Source organism: Topomyia yanbarensis, chromosome 1 (genome assembly GCF_030247195.1).
Source record: "Topomyia yanbarensis strain Yona2022 chromosome 1, ASM3024719v1, whole genome shotgun sequence".
In the NCBI taxonomy this organism is placed as follows: Eukaryota; Metazoa; Arthropoda; class Insecta; order Diptera; family Culicidae; genus Topomyia; species Topomyia yanbarensis.
This window is the reverse complement of record NC_080670.1, coordinates 62479343-62502178: the sequence shown is the minus strand read 5'-3', so window position 1 is coordinate 62502178 and position 22836 is coordinate 62479343. Positions and strand designations below refer to the sequence as shown.

At 35.2% G+C, this 22836-nt stretch overlaps 2 protein-coding genes across 3 annotated transcripts in view; both read left to right on the top strand.

Moving 5' to 3' along the window:
- The first annotated feature begins 450 nt into the window (after nucleotides 1–450).
- Nucleotides 451–2413, top strand: LOC131677777 (peroxisomal membrane protein PEX16). The gene is made up of 4 exons (XM_058957813.1): nucleotides 451–759; nucleotides 821–1073; nucleotides 1504–1890; nucleotides 1947–2413. Exons 1-4 carry the CDS (start codon nucleotides 636–638, stop codon nucleotides 2194–2196), a joined length of 1014 nt encoding a protein of 337 aa, XP_058813796.1. The 5' UTR covers nucleotides 451–635; the 3' UTR covers nucleotides 2197–2413.
- A 15082-nt stretch (nucleotides 2414–17495) lies between these two features.
- The window catches only part of LOC131677775 (torso-like protein), a 91606-nt gene continuing 86265 nt past the window's right edge, over nucleotides 17496–22836 (top strand). Inside the window, exon 1 of one of the 2 annotated variants that reach the window (XM_058957809.1) lies at nucleotides 17496–17709. The gene's annotated coding sequence lies outside the window, so the exon portion shown is untranslated. Of the gene's footprint in view, nucleotides 17879–22836 lie in introns of both variants that reach the window. The other variant, XM_058957808.1, reaches the window with a different exon arrangement.

The window sequence follows — 22836 nt, the reverse complement described above, 5'->3', positions numbered from 1 at the left end:
AAAAAAACATATTCTGGTTAGGTGACCATTTTTAACAACCCTTTGTTTGTATGCTGCCCATGATCGCATATTTGTCCCGTTTTCTATGGGATTTCCTATCTTTATGGGACTGATTTGCGATCGTGGGCAGTATGGTCGAGTATGGAAAAACGATAATGCTTATGTTCGATAACATTCCAAGCAATGGATATTCTATTGTTGAACGAACCATATTGCAAATGTATTGGTTGACATATGCATGGTACACATTTATACGGGTGGTATGTTAAACCTGGTTTCAAAGTAGATGAAGAGATCGGTATCAAATGTAAACAGCGGCATGCGCCCTCTAGTCTTTTGTGACTCATTCATTCATCAGTCGTTTTGTTTCGATTCGAGCACCCCCTGTGTATTCATTCGTTGTTCATTGAGCGGGGGACAAAGCACTGTACCACGAAGCTAACTGTCATTCTTTTTTCATTCTTATTTATTTATCTTCGGTTGCATGAATATCGTGTACCTGGCCGCAAGTAAATTTCACGCCAACCTTTGTTTGCTGAAGATTTTCCAAATTTCTGTCGTATTTTGCATCTGTATGAGCATTTCTGGAAGATAAGTAACGAGATCCTGTGACAAATTGTTCGCGGTTGGTAAACATGTCGGTATCGTGGGTAAAGCTTCATGGTTTGTATTTGAAATACGTCAAATGGGTTTCCAGCAATCCGTCAGCTCTGGGGGATGTGGAAATGACGGTAAAATGGTTGTCATATTTCATAGCCGGTTAGTATTTACACACAAAAAACTCCATCCCATCAGTAACATTTTAATTGTGTAAATTTAGGTCAAATCAACAAATCGTCCGCGGCATCTGAGCTGGTCTACTCGTTATCCAACCTGTTGGTATTTTACAACGATCGGATCATTGAGAAAGCCAATGGTACTATCGTGTGTGAAGGTTCCGGTTCAGTTGCAAGGCAGATAAAGATTATCCTCACTACACTAGAGTATTGCGAAGTATTCATTGAACTGTCGGCTCATAAAGTATGGGGCTCGCGAGGACGCTGGTTCTTAATCGTCGTCGTGCAGACAATCAAGTATGTAGTATTCCCTGACTTGACAAATGGTAAAACCACCAGGGTATCGTTCATGCTAAATAAATTACATTTAGTAGGTATTACAACCAAGAAGCTGCCTATCTAATGGCATTTTCGTGTTTGACTGTACACTAAACCGGTGTAGTCGTTCAACCTTTGGTGTAATCAGTTTTTTTTTCCTGGTGCTTCACCGGTGTTGCACCAGGGAACAACGAAAATGCTACAAGCATATAGACAAAACCCTATGTTCGAAGAAGGGTCAATATAAGGGATAAGTCACTTGCAAATACCAATTTTGACATTTTCATGATTCACGCATCATCCAACAAATTTAGATAGTCCGATTTACAGAGTAAAATGGCAGAATCGTTTTTCAACAAATTTTTAAGTACACAGATGACATTCATAGGCTCGTATTCGTACATTCCAGGTGCATTGGTCGTTTGGCTCTCACGATGTTTTGCAGAAATAATATCGTGCACAACCCGCCGATACCGGTGCTTGATAGGACGAACCTGATCGAATCCCGACCGACAGCAGAAAATGCGTCGTTTCAAAGCGATGGCCAGACGGTTGTACTGAAACGATCGGGAAAGATATTACGGAAAGTTGAAGGAGCTCCTCCGATAGTGGCTCGATCCTGGAAACCACTCAAACACGAGAGTAGCTCACACGTAGTCCAGTACGCAGGTCGCTTCATTCGTACTGCTGAACTAATGTACATTTTAAAACCAATGGTACATCTGGCGTGTATTCGGAAGTATGGTCTGAAAAGTTGGAAATCCTACCTAGTGCCGATGGCTATGGATGTGGCTAGGTGAGAAAATTAAATATTTGTCTTGGGTAACAATATTGATAGAAGTTCTTTTCCAGCCTGCGTATATACTATAAAAATCGTCAGGACCTGTCCAAGGAGCAAAAGCAAGAACTCTCCCGTCGTTGCGTTTCTATGCTGTTATACTTGATGCGCTCACCGTTCTACGACAAGTACAGTAAGGACAAAATTGCTGGCTTACTTACTAGAATCGGAAAAAACGTTCCGTTGACAGGAATGATCACGAGCTTAATTCTTTCGTACATTCCACACTGGCAGGAAACCTATTTCTACATGTGGTCCAGTTAAACCAACCTGTCATATTTTATGCTGTTCAGTGTGATAGAATAGGTTTGGTGGTTGAATATATAATATTAGATAAGTGTACAGGAAATTGTTGATTTGGAAGGGCGGTTTTATATCCAGCACGGTAAAGATTGGTTGTTTTCCATTTATTAAACAATAAGACTATGCATAATTATAGATGGCTTCAAACAAGCCATAGAAATAAAATTGGTAAAATGGACGGGAAAATCTAGACTGTGTTTCAATTAAACATGAGGAGTGTGAAATCTCAGCCATACAACCTGATTTTTAGAGAGTAAGTGCTTGTATGTTTTGTTTTGATCCAATTGATTAGATCTAATTCAATATCTACGTTCACTCCTTGCATTAAGCGACGATTATTCCGATTGTTATCAATTTTGGATTCAAGGAGACATGATCTGTCGCACGTCGCATAATTGTCTGTCGTATATAGGGATTCCCCTAGTACATGGGACAGTTATGCGCATAACAGCACTGTAGCTGTTAACGGTCCACACTCCCATCTGTGGATGAAAGCAATCGATGAGAAGTAAGTCGAAGCAGAAATCTTAGATCATAACAGTCATAATTGAATAAATTGATCGTTTAAAATAGATGTGGGGTCAGCAAATTTAAGAAATTGTCTCCGGGTCTAACATTGATGTCTAGTACTAATTGGACTGGATTGCTTCCCAGTTGTTTTAAATGAATTCAACTGATCATCCTGCTACCTCGTTCAATTTACCTATGACATGTATTTAGAATGCAGAAATTCAATTCTGATGCAATGAAGTTAATATTGAAGACTTAGACATATTCACCTTGCCTTATGAAGTTGTATTCAGCAGTACTCAACTATATTTACCGGCAGCAGTAGGCTTGACCGTTCAGGTATATAGCTATAAGGTAAACTGTTTCATTACCCTTTAAACAATTTAATTTAGTGAGTATAAAAAAAACATCATGTTGTATCTAGCATAACAAACTGGTAGTACATTACTTAAAAACCCAACAGGAAACAAATAAGTAGGACAGCACTAATTCCTTGGAAGTGCAACGTTTGGAAAACACTGTCATCCGAAAAGTGCAGTTCTATTTTGTCTCGTCATGAATGTACAATTTCGACTGTTTGTCAAACAGAATGCAGTTGAGCTGCCTTGTGCAATCAGCCCACAGAAGTTTTGCCTTGTTCGAAATTAAGTAGAAAAATAAGGCAAACAAAATGCTTATGTAAGAGCATTGGTGTTGATCAAGATCGTCGATGTTTCAAAGTTGATAATGAAATATAACTTTCGTGGTTTTGTTGAATTTTCATCTACATATTAGGTTAGGTAACCGATAATTTTCAATAATTTATGCGCTGCCTAGGAATTCAAAAAAAAGGTTTACAGAACGCAAGGAGGAATATTTATACTAGCATAAAGTGACTAAATATTTTTAGGATGAATGGGATAGGCACGCAAGATACCTGCTAGACCAAAAAATATTTGTCTGGCCCAGATACGGTGCTCTGGGGGAGAGTACAAATTAATTCAACATTTTTACCATATACTACACTGCCGGTACCCACATAACTGTCCCATATACAAAATCATCATGTCGAGAAAATGCGTCCATAAGATTTTTGTTTTATTTTGTACCCAGGTGAGCTGGCTGTGTATTGTGTAGACTAGACTACACTGACGTAACTAGAATATCAAAATTCAAAAAATTGCCTAACGTTTTTTTCGACACAAGAAATCAGTTTGATTTCCATTCCATTCCATTCCATTCTATTTCCAGTTCCATATGACCTATGCCTTTCATAGGGCAACCTTATGAAATTCTAATTTTTGAATTTATGGAATAAATAAATCCAACCTTATGAAGGTTGTAATGAGAAGATTATGAAATTCAACATTTTTAAACTCGAATAAATGTTACATAGGAAGTGGAAACTCTGATTGATCAGATATCTCTACGATTTTATTTCTACTCGTCTACTTGGTTTTAATGCATTTTTTGAATACATAGATTACATTCGTGCATATATGAACCAGGCTCGTTAAAAGTACGGTTCCGATTGCGCTGCAAATTTCGATCTCGCTGAAAGTTAGCAGTTATCCAACTGTGATTTTTGCGCATGAAAGGAAGATGTAATATTGTTTTTTTAATAAATGAATTGAGACCAATTACTTTGGTTTACGTCGAAATATTTCCAAATTTACACCGGATGCACCGTTCAGGAAATCTGCAAATAACTTTAGTTCGTCCACAATTATAGGCGCCATTTTTATGTTTGCTTAACTTTTTTTCGCATAAGTGGCAACATTGAATTTCATAAGGCGCGGTAATGAAAATCCAATGTATGACGTAAGATATTTATACGTTGTTGTCAAAAGAATTACAGGTAGCATATGGAACTCATAGTTACTTTATGTATTTTAGGTTTTCAATGTTTTTGCAGCTTCATAAAGAGAAACTTACAAATTTCGCTAGTCTAGTTGCCTGAGTGGACACATTTATTTTGTTCTGCCGAATCTCAGTTTTTTGCATCTTTTGCCGAAATCTCAACAGCTGAAAACTCAGCAAACAACTTTTTTGCTGAGATCTCAATAAAAGTGACGATTCATAGTTGAGTCTCGGAAAATATTTCACCGAAAATCAGCAATCAAATCTCACTTTACTGAGACATCAGTTTTTAAATTCGCTGACTACACAGCTGTTGGGAAATTGCCGAGCCGAATTGAGTGTGTATGTGCGGGATCTGGACTCGAACCCAGATGCGCTGCGTACAAGGCAATCGATTTACCAACTAGTAACAATCAGTTTAATTGAGATGCATTTGATCAGGGAAGTCGAAAAAAATTCACAATACAAATATAACAGATAAATATTGTCTGCAGCTTTCATCTGAAATGCATATGGGACTGGTATGTGGGTACTTTGCATATGAAACCGACATTAGTTGGAGTTTTTTGATACATTTTTTTGAATAAATCAATTTTCAGTGCGCTATTAGATAGTACAATAAAAATTTTACCTAACCCTGAGGTTAACTCAAAACTGATGAAAATGCATATGGGACTGTTATACGGGTACCGGCGGTACATATTTTGCCTTTCTCAATTGGCGATTCTACGTTGAAACTGCTCACAGATAGTGCTGGAAGCAAAGTGTTGCTGATTTGATTCTGTTCTGTCATAGTGCATATATTTTCTTTAAACATTGGTAAAAAAAATAACTTTTAAACACCAAATCACCGATCAATTTGTTGATAATTGTTTATGAAAATGATAGAAAACCATCATTTTATAAGATGATGAGTAAACATCTTACGAAAAGGTTGTAAAACATAGTGGTTTCTAATATTATTCGCAGAGCTATATGTGTGATGTTTCAAAATGTAATTTGTTGAGCCGCCGCAACATCATTTCCAGTTCCTCCTAAGTTAAGCTAAACCTTCATGAGATGGTGTAAATTCATGCAACTCTCCGGATCACGCGAGGAAATATATCTATCTGGTTAATAGGGAAGTGTCAGCTTTGTATCATACACAGCCGATCCTTCTCTCTGATAGTCTTCACTGAATCTCCTACGTAGTCCAAAATATGAGGGAGTTTGACATTGGTACTGATTGGGTCTCGGTTTCAAGTTGGAACTTTATTTATGGAACGATTTTTGATAACCACAATAATACCCCGAATACATTTCGAAGAAATGTATGAGCCAAATAGTTGCAAATGGCTGTAATTTCAGATTAATTGCAAATAAAACTAAATTTCTTACTCGTTTCATTCATATTTTGGCAGTGGTAAGCTTTTTCCGAGAAGAAAATGAAGTTTTTGTTGTAAGCTACGACTCACTTGCGGGTGAAAAAAAGCAAACTGTATCACTTTACCAGTTCATGAGCTGAATCATAGGTGTCGCATGACTAATTTTGGTTTTGCCGCAAATCGCCAATAGGTATTGCAATTGCTCAGAAAACCGACTTTTTAACGGAGGCCCTGAGGCGAGGGGTAAGCACTAGCTGATTTGAGTGCGTCGTATTGAAAATACCTGGGACGGGACATGCGAAGACGGTCTTCTTTTTCCCTCTCGGTTTTGTTGTTATTTTGCAAGGAAAAGTTCGCTCACAATATAATTTCAAGCAAAGGTCAATGATAGAGCTGTGCAGATGAGGTACAGAGTTGTGCCGATGATGTACGGAAAATGATGTAGCTTTCACATGACACAAAATAATGTTATCATTCATATGAATAATCTGATTATAGCTTCATTATCCGTAACTGTCAAGTAGTAGAGTTTTGTACCTATTTTTATCTAGAGACATTAATTTTTACCTAGAGCCGAAAATTAAATAACTGCTTACAAGAATTTTGAATTTGTCTTGTCATAGACTAATAGATCGCAATCGATTGATCAATTTGACCGATCTGATATAAACAGAGCAATTGCATAACCTTTCTGCTGAGAAAGTTAAACTAATTTCTACGCACACATTATTTTCCACAAATTTGAACGAGAGACGCAATGTTTCATAAGTTGTGCAGGTTATTTTTGCTATGGCAACCCAAAATAAGAGGAAAAGAGGCTTCTAGTTCTAGATTTTCTGTACTCCTTCCTGCGGGAAACGCGGAGACAGGTTACTATGATTATTTAACAGAACTTTGTTGGCTGTTTTTGAATTGACAGAAGTGTGCTACCACGGCTCTCAGAAGCGAGGCTTGCTACTCCGCGAATTCTGCGGTGACGTCAGAGAAATCGTTGAGATAAACAGACGGATTTCTACACCCAGCCAAATCATGCAGCGAAATTCATAAGAATTATCTTATGATGCATAGAAAAATAACAAAACTATGTTTTCATAAGATGATTATGTAAAAATAAGACTTTATTGAGTATTGCATACGTTACTCGCTTGAGTTTCATACGAGCATCTTATGATTCACATAAACATAGGAGAAATATATAATTTTGCCTTATGAAAAATCGAAAATGCGTTATGGAAAATTAAATCATAGCAAACCGATTTGACGAAATAAAGGCCGCTTCATAAGATAGTCTTATGATTTACATACGTCCTATCCTATAAAAAATATACGAAATACTTATGAAGTTCACTGTATTTTTTGGCTGAGTGTAGAAAGTTGATAATTGAAAATATTTAAACTCTTACGGTAAAAATACAATGTGCAACGAATTCTTGACGTAGTTTACGCCATAATTACACTAGACACCAGAGGTAAAAATAATCGAAGCTCTTATTTGACGGCTGAAAATGAACCTGTTGCGATTCGCATTGAATAGAAAAAAACCGATTTAATCCACCTAGCAGTGAGATGAGACATTTCTTACACATTCACACACTATTGGATTAGTTTGCAGAACTCACGAGAAGTAAGCACCCAACTAGAGGTGGGATGAAAACAGTTTCTAGTCTTGCACGAATACAATCTCGAATAAACTGAATAAATTATAGAAATCAACAAAACGACCGAAATAAAAAAGTAAAGCAAAAAATGAAATAATAGGTTTTTAAATTCATAAAATGAGTAGAAAAATTAATGTAAATCAAAATTATAATATACACGAATCAAATTAGATTAGGTTATTAAATAAAAATTAAGATTATATTTAGAAATAGTTATAAGATTAAAAGAATAAATTGACTCATACTAACAAATTGAATGAAATAAAACGAATGACTGAACATTAAATGCATAAAATTAAAGATATGAATAAAATGCATCTAATGAATCAATTGAATCAAATGAATTAAATGAATTAAATGAATCAAATGAATCAAATTAATCAAATGAATCAAATGAATCAAATGAATCAAATGAATCAAATGAATCAAATGAATCAAATGAATCAAATGAATCAAATGAATCAAATGAATCAAATGAATCAAATGAATCAAATGAATCAAATTAATCAAATGAATCAAATGAATCAAATGAATCAAATGAATCAAATGAATCAAATGAATCAAATGAATCAAATGAATCAAATGAATCAAATGAATCAAATGAATCAAATGATTTAAATGAATCAAATGATTCAAATGATTCAAATGAATCAAATGAAACAAATGAATCAAATGAATCAAATGAATCAAATGAATCAACTGAATCAAATGAATCAAATGAATCAAATGAATCAAATGAATCGAATGAATAAAATGAATCAAATGAATCAAATGAATCAAATGAACCAAATGAATCAAATGAATCATATGAATCAAATGAATCAAATGAATCAAATGAATCAAATGAACCAAATGAACCAAATGAACCAAATGAATCAAATAAATCAAATGATTCAAATGATTCAAATGATTCAAATGATTCAAATGAATCAAATGAATCAAATGAGTCAAATGAATCTAATGAATCAAATGAATCAAATGAATCAAATGAATCTAATGAATCAAATGAATCTAATGAATCAAATGAATCAAATGAATCAAATGAATCAAATGAATCAAATGAATCAAATGAATCAAATGAATCAAATGAATCAAATGAATCAAATGAATCAAATGAATCAAATGAATCAAATGAATCAAATGAATCAAATTAATCACATGAATCAAATAAATCAAATAAATCAAATAAATCAAATAAATCAAATAAATCAAATAAATCAAATAAATAAAAGGAATCAAATTGATTTAATTCATCCAGTGAATACAATGAATCAAATTAATGAAATGGATCAAATGAATAAAAAGAATGGATGAACAAAATGAATAAAGTAAAAAATAAATGAAATGCATAAATAAAACAAACGAATCAAATAAACAAAATGAGCTGAAGTGATAAAATAAATAAAAAGAAGAAAATGAGCAGAATTTAATGCATTGATTAAGATGAAAAATTGAACAATGGTAAAAGGTTATAAATTAATATAAAGAAATAAATTGAATCAAACAAATTAATAGGATGGAATGATTAAAACTGAAAAAGTAGTCAGATTATTAAAATGAAGAAACTGAACAAAATGAATAAACTGGAAAAAATGAATAAAATGCATACAATGAAAACAATGAATAAAATAAGTTAAATGAATGATATGAGTAAAATGCACAAAAAGAGTAAACTGATCAGAGTGAATCCAAAGAATGAAACGAATAAAATAAGTAAAATGAACGCAGATGAACAAAACGAATAAAAAGATGCGGAATGAAATAATTAATTAAAAAGAAAGGGTCATATATTTGAAGCTAAAAATATTTTTGAATAAAAAAAATGAATAAACCGGATTGTACGAATTTGAGAACCATTGCATCAGAAAGTTTTGAAATGTTTTTGAAAATCTCATCTTCTGAGAAAAAGCTAATAAATATGCAATGGACTTTCTAGAGCTTCCATCTTTTTCTGGTTTTATTCTTTTGTTTTCATGCTTTTTTACTTGACGGCTTCGTTTTAAGATTATCTGGTTTTTCTACTTTATTGCTGGACCTTAATTAGTTTTCAGGAACCTGTAACGTTCAATTTTCTTTGGAATTCGAAGTTTACTTTTTGGTCACATATTCCCGAAAAAAAGATTTATGTACAGAATAGAATTTACAGATCCAGTATTTTAACGCGCAATTGAATATAGTAAAGTGAGACAAGGTCACATGTGCTTTCAAGTCCCTTGAACAGAGAACGACAGGGAGAATGCGATTCGTGAATGAGATAGGTAGATATTTCAAAGTTTTTATTTGCATTGAAGTAAATGTTGTGAAATGTCTAGGTTATGTCGATAGTACAAAAGCCGTGCATTCAGTTGATTGTAGACTGCTTTCGATTCATCCTTATAGCTTTCATATTGTTTCGTTCAAAATTCTCGTGCAGGAAATATGGATCAAAAAGTCCTATGCAGACCAATACTGTGAAAAAGAAATGGTTCAAACTACTCAGTATATCCAGATATAGACGACGATAAGTTAGAAGACACATTGTAGTTGCATCCCCCATCGAGAGTGGGTACTTTGGGAGACTTCTTTTCCTGGATCTAATTTGTGGATATTTTTGGTCTTTGATCCGTTATTTTTCATGAAAGTTCGTACCAATACAACTAATGTGCAGCTGATACAACTCATGGTTCATTCGCCTGCGCCACGTTCCGTCTTCCATCTGCACGCCACCATAGATGGTACGCAAAACCTTTCGTTCGAAAACTCCAAGGGCGCGTTGGTCCTCCACGAGCATAGTCCAGGTCTCGTGGCCGTAGAGGACTACCGATCTAATCAGCGTCTTGTAGATAATCAACTTCGTGCGCCGGCGAATTTTGTTCGACCGGAGCGTCATCCGGAGTCCAAAGTAGGCACGATTTCCCGCCAAGATCCGTCTCTGAATTTCTCTGCTGTTATCATTGTCGTCGGTTACCAGTGAACCCAAATACATGAATTCGTCGACCATCTCGATTTCCTCACCGTCAATCCGAACTCGGGTGGGAGGTTCACACTGTCGTCTTTAGAACCTCTCGTGTATTTTGTCTTCGAAACGTTGGTGGCAAGTCCAATCCTTCTGGCTTCAGCTTTCAGTCTTTGAACATATATTTCATTCAAAATTCAATAGAGATACGAATAGTTTAAATATTTCACGTGGAATGTCTCTTTTGAAAATTTTCATCGTCAAACTTTCATATTACCCAGTTAAGCCAAATATTTTTCTGATATAGCCATGAATTTCCTTAATTATAGTGTAGATACAGGCTTTGAATAGAATTGAATTAAAGTTGAGTTGATGTAGCAGCAGACAAGACATAGTTTTGTTTTCTCAAACCTTCGCAATTACAATTAATAAATATTTCAGATTGGCAGAAGATCTTATCACACAACTTAGAAATGGATACAGAAATAGTTAGATAGATGCGATAGAAGAGAGACAGAGAGAGCAAGAGAGAGAGAGAGAGAGAGAGAGGGAGGGAGAGAGAGATGGTGGAGGGGGGGCGTGTGAGGAATGGCAAATGATGGTTAATGCAGTGACATTATTTTTATAGGTATATTATTTTGATATATTGATTCTTACATTCTTATCATAAATAATGTAAGTAGTAATTTTTGCGCCATAACCAGTATAACCTAAATCTTGCAAAAGAGATAAATTTTCGCTAGATTTTTGGGCTTCAAACATACAGTTGCTTTCGGTGACGCCACAAGTATAATTATATTAGAAATCTTTTATCTCACTACTAGGTGAATTGATTGTTGATCTGTGTATTGATATATCATCCAACATTTACCTCATGATTGAACGCAATGCCTAATCCAAGGAATAAATACTAGAACTCACTGTTGCTTTATCAACACATTATTTTGTCTTTGAAGTGAACTTATATATTGATTTTTGAGAAATAGTTAATTTATTATAAAGGTAATTTACAAAATGCTCTCAACATCGAATTCCTTGAAGCACGTAGATGTGTTTTCACATCGATATTCAAAATCGGTTTAGATTTGCCCCTAAAACACCAGTAAAGCAATACTCTGTATGAAACAATTTCATTTTTAGTTAGGGGAAATTGGTAAGCGTGGACTAAAAATACAAAATGTTCAATATCTCCGCTGCTCGTGCACGAATTTAGACAATCTATAGCTTGTTAGAAAGGTATTTTTACAAGCTTTCTATTTATATTTGTGGGACGAAATTGTATTGTTTGAAAGTTATTTGCAAAAAACCTGCCGTGTTTTGACAAAATCGCCCATATTTCAGAAAGTAAACAACATATCGAAAATCAAAAATAATAGTGTCAAATGGCAACGTTAGGCCTTTCATTTGAAACTAATTTCATTAAGATCGGTTCAGCCATTGCTGAGATAATTACATGACATTTTGTACATACATACATACACACATACACACATACAGACATTGTCTCAATTTGTCGAGCTGAGTCGATTGGTATATGAGACTCGGCCCTCGGAAAAAGTTTTCAAAATTTGAGCGAATCCTATACATTTCTTTTGTAAGAAATGTAAAAATATCTTCTTTAACGCATTCTGATAGCAATAGGAACTTCTTTCCACCTCAAAATATATCTAAAGGTTATTTAACAAAGGCATATAAATATAGATTCAAAACAAATTTTATAAATGCAAAAATTTTGTTTTTAATACGTCATAGACTTTGCCAGGAAATAACGATACTGCCCAAACGTTATTGCTTTCAAGAAAATGAAAATCGTCAAGATAGGTCCGGTTCGCAATGACAGGCCATTGCCGGTTCGCGGTGACATTTGCTTTTTTTCACTTTGCACGTCCCGTCCCAGGAAAATACCAGCGTATTTTGAATATAATTACAGTAAATGATGAAAGTATTTAAAAATTCTGCTGTTGTACTTAATAAGGTACTTAATGCAATTAATATCGATGTGTACGTATTGTCATCGAATTAAAAAATATTAATTCGATGTGTACGTACTTAAAGTATTTAAAGTACATGTTGATGGTAATTAAAATATTTTGCGTAGTTAAAGTACGAAGGTGCTGGACTTAAAATCGTTTCAGTAATTCAAGTACAATTAATTTGACACATACTTTTTGGAATCTTTGCGGTACTTGATGTACTTTATGGTACTTAAAGTAACTAATTATGTAAGACTTTGGGCACTGCGTCGTATTGAAGATTTAGGTGTTGCTCCTCGCCCGGAGGGCCGAGTAACATATATCATTCGATTCAGTTCGTCGAGATCAGCAAATGTCTGTGTGTTTGTATGTGTGTCTGTGTGTGTACTGTTCCGAAATTACGATCACACAGAAAATGTCGATTTTAACAAATTCTGCAATGCATATATAAAGGTGAAAATTTTTCCAAAATGTGGCCACATCTGCTTGGATTTGTAGTACTAGGTCACTATCAGCCATTCAAAGTCTCTTTGGTCACATTGGCCACCATCATCGGTTCCGGAAGCCCGAATGCAGAATAACAGTCACATCGGTTTCTCGGAGGTGACTTAAGGTTGGACAGAGAATGGGTAAAAATCAAAAACGAATAAAGCAGTTTTTTCCACACCATGTGTTAGATCTTCATAAAAATCATTGACTTTTATGAAGATCTAAGACACGGTGTGGAAAAACGTGCTTTTTTATTTTTCGATTTCTGCCAATTCTCTGTTCAACCTTAACCGATTAAACCAAACATAGTCTCAAATGAAAGGTGTTTTATTCCCGGCTATTAAATTTCATCCTGATCCGACTTCCGGTTCCGGAGTTATGGTTTGTGGGGTGCGGTCACAAAGCAAATTCCGATTCAAACCGATACTCTGATGAAAGCAAAAAAGGTAAAAATTTCTATGCTCCAGAACGTTCCTGTCCAGATTGAAACTGACAGCATCAAACCAACAGCGTTGGATTATTGTTTTCAACAAAAACTTAGTTCACCCAAATATTAAGGTTGCACAGAGAATGCGCAAAATTCGCAAACGAAAAAAGCAGTTTTTTTCCACACCGTATGTCAGATCTTCATAAAAATCAATCAGCAGTACTGTAACAACATTCGGTTGCGAATTTTGCGCATTCTCTGTGCAACCTTAACTAGACGAAACCAAAAACTCAACTAACTAGACGAAACCAAAAAAAAAATAACTAACTAGTGAAAAAATGTCAATCAAAATCATCCCTTTACTGAAATGTTTTTAAAGAAAAACTAGGTAAAACCAAAATGAGGTCAGTTGAATTTCTGTTTTTTGTGTACTGGTACAGGTAGTTGCTTCCAGGCTAAAACAAGCAACTACCTACCTGCATAACCGTTAAGCCCAGCATGTATGAACATAGTTGCTGTCGCTACCTTGATGCATTTCAGTAAGGTGTGTATCATGGCTACTTTGCTGTCATTTCGTATGATGTGCGTCTTGGATCAAAATCAATAATAATTTTCAATAACTATTATTTGAGAATCTCGCAAAATTAAGAGAAAATTTAGTTACGTTTTTCATTTTTCTGTTGAATTCAACTAATTAGGAAAACAAGAATTTGTTTTGTTATTTTCTTCATCGAATGGTTTTCAGTGTATCTTACCCGATCCTTCTACTATCGACCCAAGTTCTATCTCTTACTATAATGCCCATAGACGCATAAGAGTCTCATGTGGATTTTTGTCGAAAATGAGTTATCCGTTGGATTGTATTCTGTATCACCACTAAATCACACTGCACAAATAAGATTACCGGGTTTGTTCAGAAAATATCAAAAAGAAATACCAAAACATGGTTGTCTCATCCATTTGGATCAATGGATGGGACAATCTTAAACAGCGTTTTTCTCGGCTTGCTGTTTTTCAACATGGGACTCTTATGCTGTTATGGGCAGTATAGAAACTAGTGTAATTTGTATATATATATATATATATATATATATATATATATATATATATATATATATATATATATATATATATATATATATATATATATATATATATATATATATATATATATATATATATATATATATATATATATATATATATATATATATATATATATATATATATATATATATATATATATATATATATATATATATATATATAAAAAAAAAATCGGTGCTGTCAAGCATTGATCCTAAAACATCGAATGCGACAAACGAAATCGTTTGTAATATACATAAACGTTTATTAAAATACACAAAACATTTCGTTTCGTTCACGGAATATAATGTCGTTATCAACGATTACATTCGTGCAATGTAACCTAAATAAGTAAAATTCACGAAAATTTTCGTTCATCAAGCGGCCATTTCTTCGTACCACAGTAAAATCGATTTTGCCACATCGATTTTTTTAAATAAAAAAAATCGATGTTGTCAAACATCGATCCCAAATGATTGACTGAAAACAATAAGAGGCTAATAATACGAAAACTTTTCTAAGATGTACAAAATGAATTCGTGCGACCAACGAAATCGTTTGTAATTTACACAACTGTTTATTAAAATAAACGAAACATTTCGTTTCATTCCCGAAAAATAATGCCGTTTTCAACAATAACATTCATGCAATGTACACTAAATATGTAAAATTTACGAAAACTTTCGTTCATCAAGCGGCCATTACTTCACACCACAATCTTTTTAGTCCTCAATAGAAGGGAGCAGGTTGAATTAAAATCGATTTTGCCAGATCGATCCTTTTAGTTAATTGAAAAACTCGTTGTTGTCAAACATCGATCCTAAAATATCGATTGAAAAAATAATATGATAGTGAATACGAAAACTTTCCTAAGATGAACGAAACGAAATCGTGCGACCAACGAAATCGTTCATCATATACATAAACATTTATTAAAATACACGAAACATTTCGCTTCGTTCACGAAAAATAATGTCGTTATCAACGATTACATTCGTGCAATGTAACCTAAATAAGTAAAATTTACGAAAACTTTCGTTCATCAAGCGGCCATTTCTTCGTACCACAATAAAATCGATTTGGCCACATCGATTTTTTTAAATAAAAAAAGATCTATGTTGTCAAACATCGATCCCAAAAGATCGACTGAAAACAATAAGAGAATAATAAATACGAATACTTTTCTAAGATAAACGAAATTAATTTGTGCGACCAACGAAATCGTTCGTAATATACACACACGTTTATTAAAATAAACAAAACATTTCGTTTCATTCACGAAAATTAATGTCGTTATCAACGATAACATTCGTGCAGTATACATTAAACGTGTAAAATTTACGAAAGATTTCGTTCACCAAGCGGCCATTCTTGTTCATGAAATGAACGAAACCTACTATTTAGAATGCACGAAAATACTACGTTGCAGAAAACGACGAATGAATTCGTGTATTGTATGATCGATTTCATTATATTTACGAATTTATATTATCAGTGGCCCGTTTTACTCCAATAGATATCAAAATTCAAGTCGAGCCATTGAAAATTGATCAAGTGACAGTGAATTTCTGGAGGTACTTCCAAAAAATGCGGTGTACATTATAATTCAAAATCTACTGGAGCAATGGTTGTAGTAAAATCACAGTTCTTGTTACAACCAACTACGTTAATCCAATCGGCTTTCGGTCAAATATTTTTCGATAATAACGCGCCAAAATTGACGTGCATTCATTATAAGCCATGATTCATGTGCGTTTTCGATACATTCCGCTATTTCGATTTTAAGAGTATTGAAACTAGTGCATGTAATGGATAAGAATCTGAATATGTAAAACGCTTCGCCCATTCCGAACAACGAGACAGATACCTAGAGGATGTTAGTTGTTCTCACATGTAAAAAACCTATAGTTGCTGAATGTATCTTCAATAAGATCACGAGACTTGTTTTGTTCAATTCAGCATGATATCGCGAAATTCAGCACGTTTCTTGATAAAATACGGTCTTTAGAAAAAAAATTCTATGATTCAATGCGCTTCGTTGGATGATCTATTTTGAAATGTTCTCGTCAGAAATTCTAACCCATTCTATTGGGTTTGCTTCCGTGATCAACACATTAATGTATGAATCTGGTTTTGTTGCTCTGCGGTCCATGTATATAAAAGCAATTTTTTTCTCTTAGAGCTACTTCCAATGCCCAGTACATAAGTACCTGAGAAACGAAATGTTTCATTAAACGACATTGACGGATTAGCATGCAAACCTTGAGCCGAGGTCGCTGGTTCCACAATGAAACAAATTTTGTTTATCAACGTATTACAGCTTTCCGTGCGAAATTTCTTGCACGACTCGGCGGTTTCCAATTGCGTTGGTGTTCGATTTGATTGCAGCACCCGTGCCAAATCAAATCACTTCGTTACCAAATCCAATCGATACATTTTGCTGTCGTTTGCGGTCGTTGCTTTGTCCTTAGATGTTGCAACACTAGCAAACAATTGTGAGAATTTTCCTACGCTTTGCGCTCCACCTCTATAGCAGGTGACATTGAATCATCGCATTGTGTTCAACATATTTGCCGGTATTACAACATTTTGCGGCTGAGTTGAATTCACAGCATTTTTTTGTGTTGCAGTATGCACTTCCTCGCAACAGCCACATTCGACAAAGTTACCTTAACGCGTCCATTCTCGTCGGCTTTAATGAGTGCGCCGATCTTGAAGCGCACGTGCGCATGCTGCATGAAAAAATGTTTGAAGTTCGCGGGCGCGCAGCCAAAATATGTCGTCTCATATGCGGCGCTCGTGGTGGCTCTACGCGTAAGCCTTCGCACTCGCGGCATCGATTGCGCTTGCTGGGTTTAGTTTGTTTACAGCCGCACATCGTTACACAGAGAGCGCGCGGCTTGTTGAATCGTCTTTTCCTTATTGTTGTTTGCGTTTAGTCAACTAGTATATCGATATAATGGCAATGGTGGCGGCGGCGGTTGCGGCTGTGGCAACAGATTCGATCGAGTAGTTCTATATTATACACACAGCAACCTACACACCACTATCTGTGAGGCGGCGAAGAACTCGGAAGCCCGCATACTTCGAGCAGCGCAGAACTTCGCAGTCGAGGGAGCTCCAGGCATCAAATCAGTATTCGACTGGCAGCGGTTCGATCGAGAACAGTTTTTGGAGAGTTCGCGATGCCTTGGTAAATCCTTGTGTGGTGTTGTGTTGTTCAGTGTGATTGAGAAGAAGTGGTTAGTGGCGCGCCGAGTCGAGTGCTGTGAGTGCCATATACTTAAAAGTTTTATGTCACCTATAGTAAAAATCGACCACTACAACAGGCTGTGATGCATAGTTGGATAACCTGCCGTTCTGTGAGTAAAGAAGTAAAGATCAGATGATGTTAATGATGCACCGACAAGGACTGCCAAAGATCTTGTGAAATCTAAACTGCATATGCATGCGCGCAGTATTGGATGGAGCCTTGTTGCCGCAAAGATCAGAGATCAAAACACGACTAGCGGTGAACATAGGGTAGTGCTGAGGGTGAATTGTGAAGTTTTAAAAGAAAAGAAAACAAGTTCTACTTTACGAAGTGGGGTGAATTTTCGACTTGACCTACATGCTTGCGCTATGAAGTTTGCTGTAATTGGGCAGAGTTGCAAAAAGCTGTAAGAGTTGTCTTGCTGAGGATTCCATCTTACGATGCTAGCTAAATCTGTGTATGATTCTCGTAAAACCGCTTCAGTTTATGCTACAATTATGCAATCACTTTGCTTCCAATTTAGTGCATTACGCTCGAAGACATAAATCTATCCAACAATCGACCAGCATAAATTCGTTCAATTTATTAGGTGCGGGTTGGCGAAACATAAAATGCTCACTACTCACTACATTGAACCAAGTGCACGAAAAACGACGGCAGGAACGCGGCGTTTCCTTGCTGGACTCCGTGTGGCAATGCGGCACCATAGTTATGGCTGGTTTGTAATCCATACCGGACAAAAGGTGCTCTGATGCCAAGTTATAAAAAAAAATAGTGCACTTCTGAGTTTGTTTTGGGCGTGAGTCAGCAGTCTTCTATTTAGTAATAGAAGGAGTAGAAGAAACGTACCCTAGCGACAAACCTAGAATAGTATTCTGTATCTACTAGGAGAATCCGACATGAATTAAATCTAAAAGAAAAAAATCAAACGCTTGGCAATTTTTTGCATATAATGCGGTCCCAACTTTTTTGGTTCGGATGACAATCCGTACGTTTTGTTGAGATTAGGCTAAGTTCAATAGATGAAACAATATTTAAAATTCGATTCAAAGCAAAGCTGGGATATAATTATGGACATAAGTATTTATGTGTCTTCTGCTGCTTAAATCTTCGAGTTGCTTAAAAAGATATTAAACATTGCTTTTGTGCCGAGAAATTATTTTCAGTTCACGAAAGTTTACGTATACGGGTTTTTCATTGAAACCTAAAAAATTACTAACACCTTCAATTAACGGGTTAACATTTGGCTAACAACTATTATTTTCAGTAAGTTCACAACATAATTTCACAGCTACGATAAAGTGCCACCACTGCAGTTAGCAACTTATTTTATTATTTTCTCAAAAAAAATTGAACGCCTTGATATTTTTTAACTAATTTGCGCTGCCATACACAAAATAGTTAATTTTTTTTTTGATCATATAGGTTTTGGCCTAGGGGCCTCTTTTTTCGAGGTGGACAAATTTCTGTAGTAAAATCTTTAACCCTATATGCTGGGTTGGGAATCGAACCTAGGTCAACCGCGTAGAAGGCAATCGGTTTATCAACTACACAATTCCCGCTAGGGTGGGACAAAACCTAGGTTCCTGCTCCTAGTAACTTTTTGGGTACTATTTGGGTCCTAGAACAATTGTGCAAATTCTTAGCTCGATCAGTGAAACTATATTTTTACGCCTACGGTTAACATGGGATTTCGTAGGGGAAAATTTATTTTTAACAAAATAAATCCTCCAGCAGTTCCAATGCCTCCTAAAAATAAATGGTTATGTGGATTCTGTAGAAACAAAAAAAAAACAAAGTTTCGAGACCGCAATGATCTGACGCTTGTTGAAAGTTATTGAACAGAAACCGAGTGATGCTCTGACGATTGATAAAATATTCATTTTTTCTAGCATCATTGCTGTTTACTGTCCAATTGTATGTAATTATGTTTTGACTTTCTCTTATTTTGCCTAAATCAATGATTTGTTCCGACCTCTAGTAACTATTTTGGTTTCACCGATCAAACTGATAATTTGCACAGTTGTTTTACGACCCTAATGGAATCCAGAAAGAAGTTCGGAGCAACATTTTATATTTTATACAACCGTGTTCTATTATGCTCGCTCCTACTTTAAGGTTCTACTTACCATCGGCTCCGCGTCGCAAACAACATAAACACTTGAATGTGTAAGTGCTTCTCTGTAAATTTTCTTCTTTTTTTCAGCACGCTATTACTCAAAAGTTCCTTAAAAACACTTCACACCGTTTCTATTCCTCGTATTTTCATGAATTTAGGCGATAAATGTATGTAAAACATTTTTCCGCTGAGAAAACTGATGGTGAAAGTTGAGGGGAAATTTTCCTTTACACAACTCACACAAGCGCACCGAACTACAGCATCACCTCATTGAAAGAAAAACTTCATAATTTTTTTCGTCTCTAAATATCACTTTTCCTTTCTTAAAATTTAATTCACCAATTTCTTCGTCATCTAAGCTTTTGTAAAAAAAATAAGAATCACTTAAAATGTATGCTGAACGACATGTGGAAAGTTTATACGTTACGCACATACAAACAGACGTAACTGCTTGCTGAAAATTCTAAAAAAGCATCGCCCACGGTATACTAGCGACATCTTTTGAACACATTGCACAAAATGGGTTTCTGGCAACCATAGCAAACATTTTTTTTCAACCGAAATCCTGGCAACAATGCCCACACCACTTGTCAAAGACAAGATGATAAATGACAGGTAAGCATTCCCGGTTAAAAAAATGCGGACGAGCATGGTCACGCGATTTAAACAGTTTGACGTTTGACTCAACTCGCCTGTGCTAATTGCCCCTAGGAACAAATGCAATTTGCGAATGCGATTTAAAGGCAATTTCAATACTTACACAATTTTTCTGGCGGTTGAAATGGACTTGGTTGTTTTCTCGTTTTTCCAACATGGCGGTTCATGTTTGGCTTAAGCTTGAAATTGTTTTTTAACAATTGACATGTTCTCGCTTGAATTTTGTTTGTTTCGTGTACTTCATGAAGCCAACGAATGTGGGAAATTGTGGAATCGTGTGTAAGTATAGTAGAACAAGATCTCTGACCCAAAATCTTAATGAACGTCAGATTGTGGTAAGTTTTGGTGTGTAATATCAATTTCACCATTGATTCTTCGAATAGTTTGGTGGTGTTTATGTGAGTAGATAATGAATCCGAAAATAAGCATTATTTGTAATTTTCATATTAGGCAACTAAGGGCGACTAAATGGCGCGTTCCGTGGGCGATTTAAAGGCGGGTTGGGCGGCAAAAAAATGACGGTGGCAAATCGCCCAAATGTTGCATTTGAAATAGCCCCCTAATTGCCAGCAATTTGTCAATTGCCATCCGAGTTGGCAAATTGCCCCCCGTTAGCCAGTAACTTGCCCTTTTTGACTAAGTTGATGCAGTTGTTAAATTTTAAGAACGAAATAGAAAAATCGGCTATGTTATGTACTTCAGTTCTCCATGGGATAATGATTGTATTGGCAGATTTAAAGAATGTAGAGTAACGACTGTATTTTTAAAACTCAACACAACCATTTATTGTTACGGGAAATTAAGCAAGATGAAAATGGCGATACCAAATTTTTCAATGTATATGTACAGTTGTCATTTAAAAAAAAACCGATAAAACAAAAGGATATGCAGAAAAACAAACAAATGACGTAGTGGGCTGTTCTGTGGCCAGAGGTTTTGTTTCGGTTTGGTCATAATTATTTTTATCAGTAGATTCGAGATAAAAAAAGTGTCCCTAAATGTTCGAATCGGAATATCCTAGGTGAAACTCGACCTTTTCTCGTTCGGTTCTTAATGTTTATTTCCAGGGTCGCGAACGTCATGTTTAATTTTACATGTATAAAAGTATTTAACTTAAAAGTGACAAATGTTCCCGCCTTTCTTTCCCTTCATCTTGATTTCCGGGTGCGTGCGGAAATGAAGTGACGCATTATGGCTATGTGTCAAAATCGTTTCACTAGCGCCACGCTCGGTGAGATGGCGCATTTTTCATAATTTAAATCGACCGTTTTTTCTGTGGGCGATAAAAATTCATCTCGTGTTACGTTTGTTTTTCTGTGCTTTACGGCTCAATAGCATGGCAATCAATTTAAAGGCGTTTTAATGGATTTCCATGTGAAATTCAAAGGAAAATCATTTGTTTTGCTTTTTGACGTGAAACGAACATGAAAGAGATGTTTAATTTGTTATGGTTTTATCGTGTAGATTTTTTTCAGTGTGGTTAAGTGTCTTCAGGAACAAGTTTCTTCTTGAAAAAGTGTGGTGTTCATGTAATTGAAAATCATTTTTTCTTTTCTGACAGTGCATTGGTAAGAAAATTTCAGATAGGGGTATCTGGTGGGAAACTAAACACTTTAAAGAAAACAGAAAAAATCTGTAAATATTTTTGAAGCACCATTCCTGGTTTGGCGCAAATGAAACTTAAAAGTTTTGGAAATTATCATTAGAATTATAAACAATTTTCCACGAAAATCGATGCAATTACCAACTGCAACGAATGGATTTCTTTAACGCTTGTAAGTTAGCTTTATAATAAGTGTCTTGCACTTGACAAGTAGGTTTAAAATATCTTCCAACAAAAATAACTGCGAAATCGTATTATATTTTTACAATGTACAATTTGTAAAAAAAAGTAAATCAAATAATATTTATAAATGAATATCAGTTTTCGACACACCTAACTGTCAAAATTCTTATTGGTCGTTTCCTTAAAAAACGCATGAAATAGAATTTTTACGATCATATATGATCACAATACTTCCTCTATGCCAACAAATTGTCTATACTAGTGGTAATTTTTCCTTTCACGCTTCCAAACAGAGTCGCTCACTACAATATTCACATTTTGATTTCTAAAACGGTGAATGTCTGACGAATGTAATTTGCCCCTCAAAGGCGGTTGTTTCACTCTCAATTGAGCGACCGAAAATAAAAGTCGCAAGGACAGAACATGCTTCATAAAACCCGTTTCAAACATATTAAAATATAAAAATCGGAAATAAACTTCAAGTGTAAAAATCAGACAGAGATCC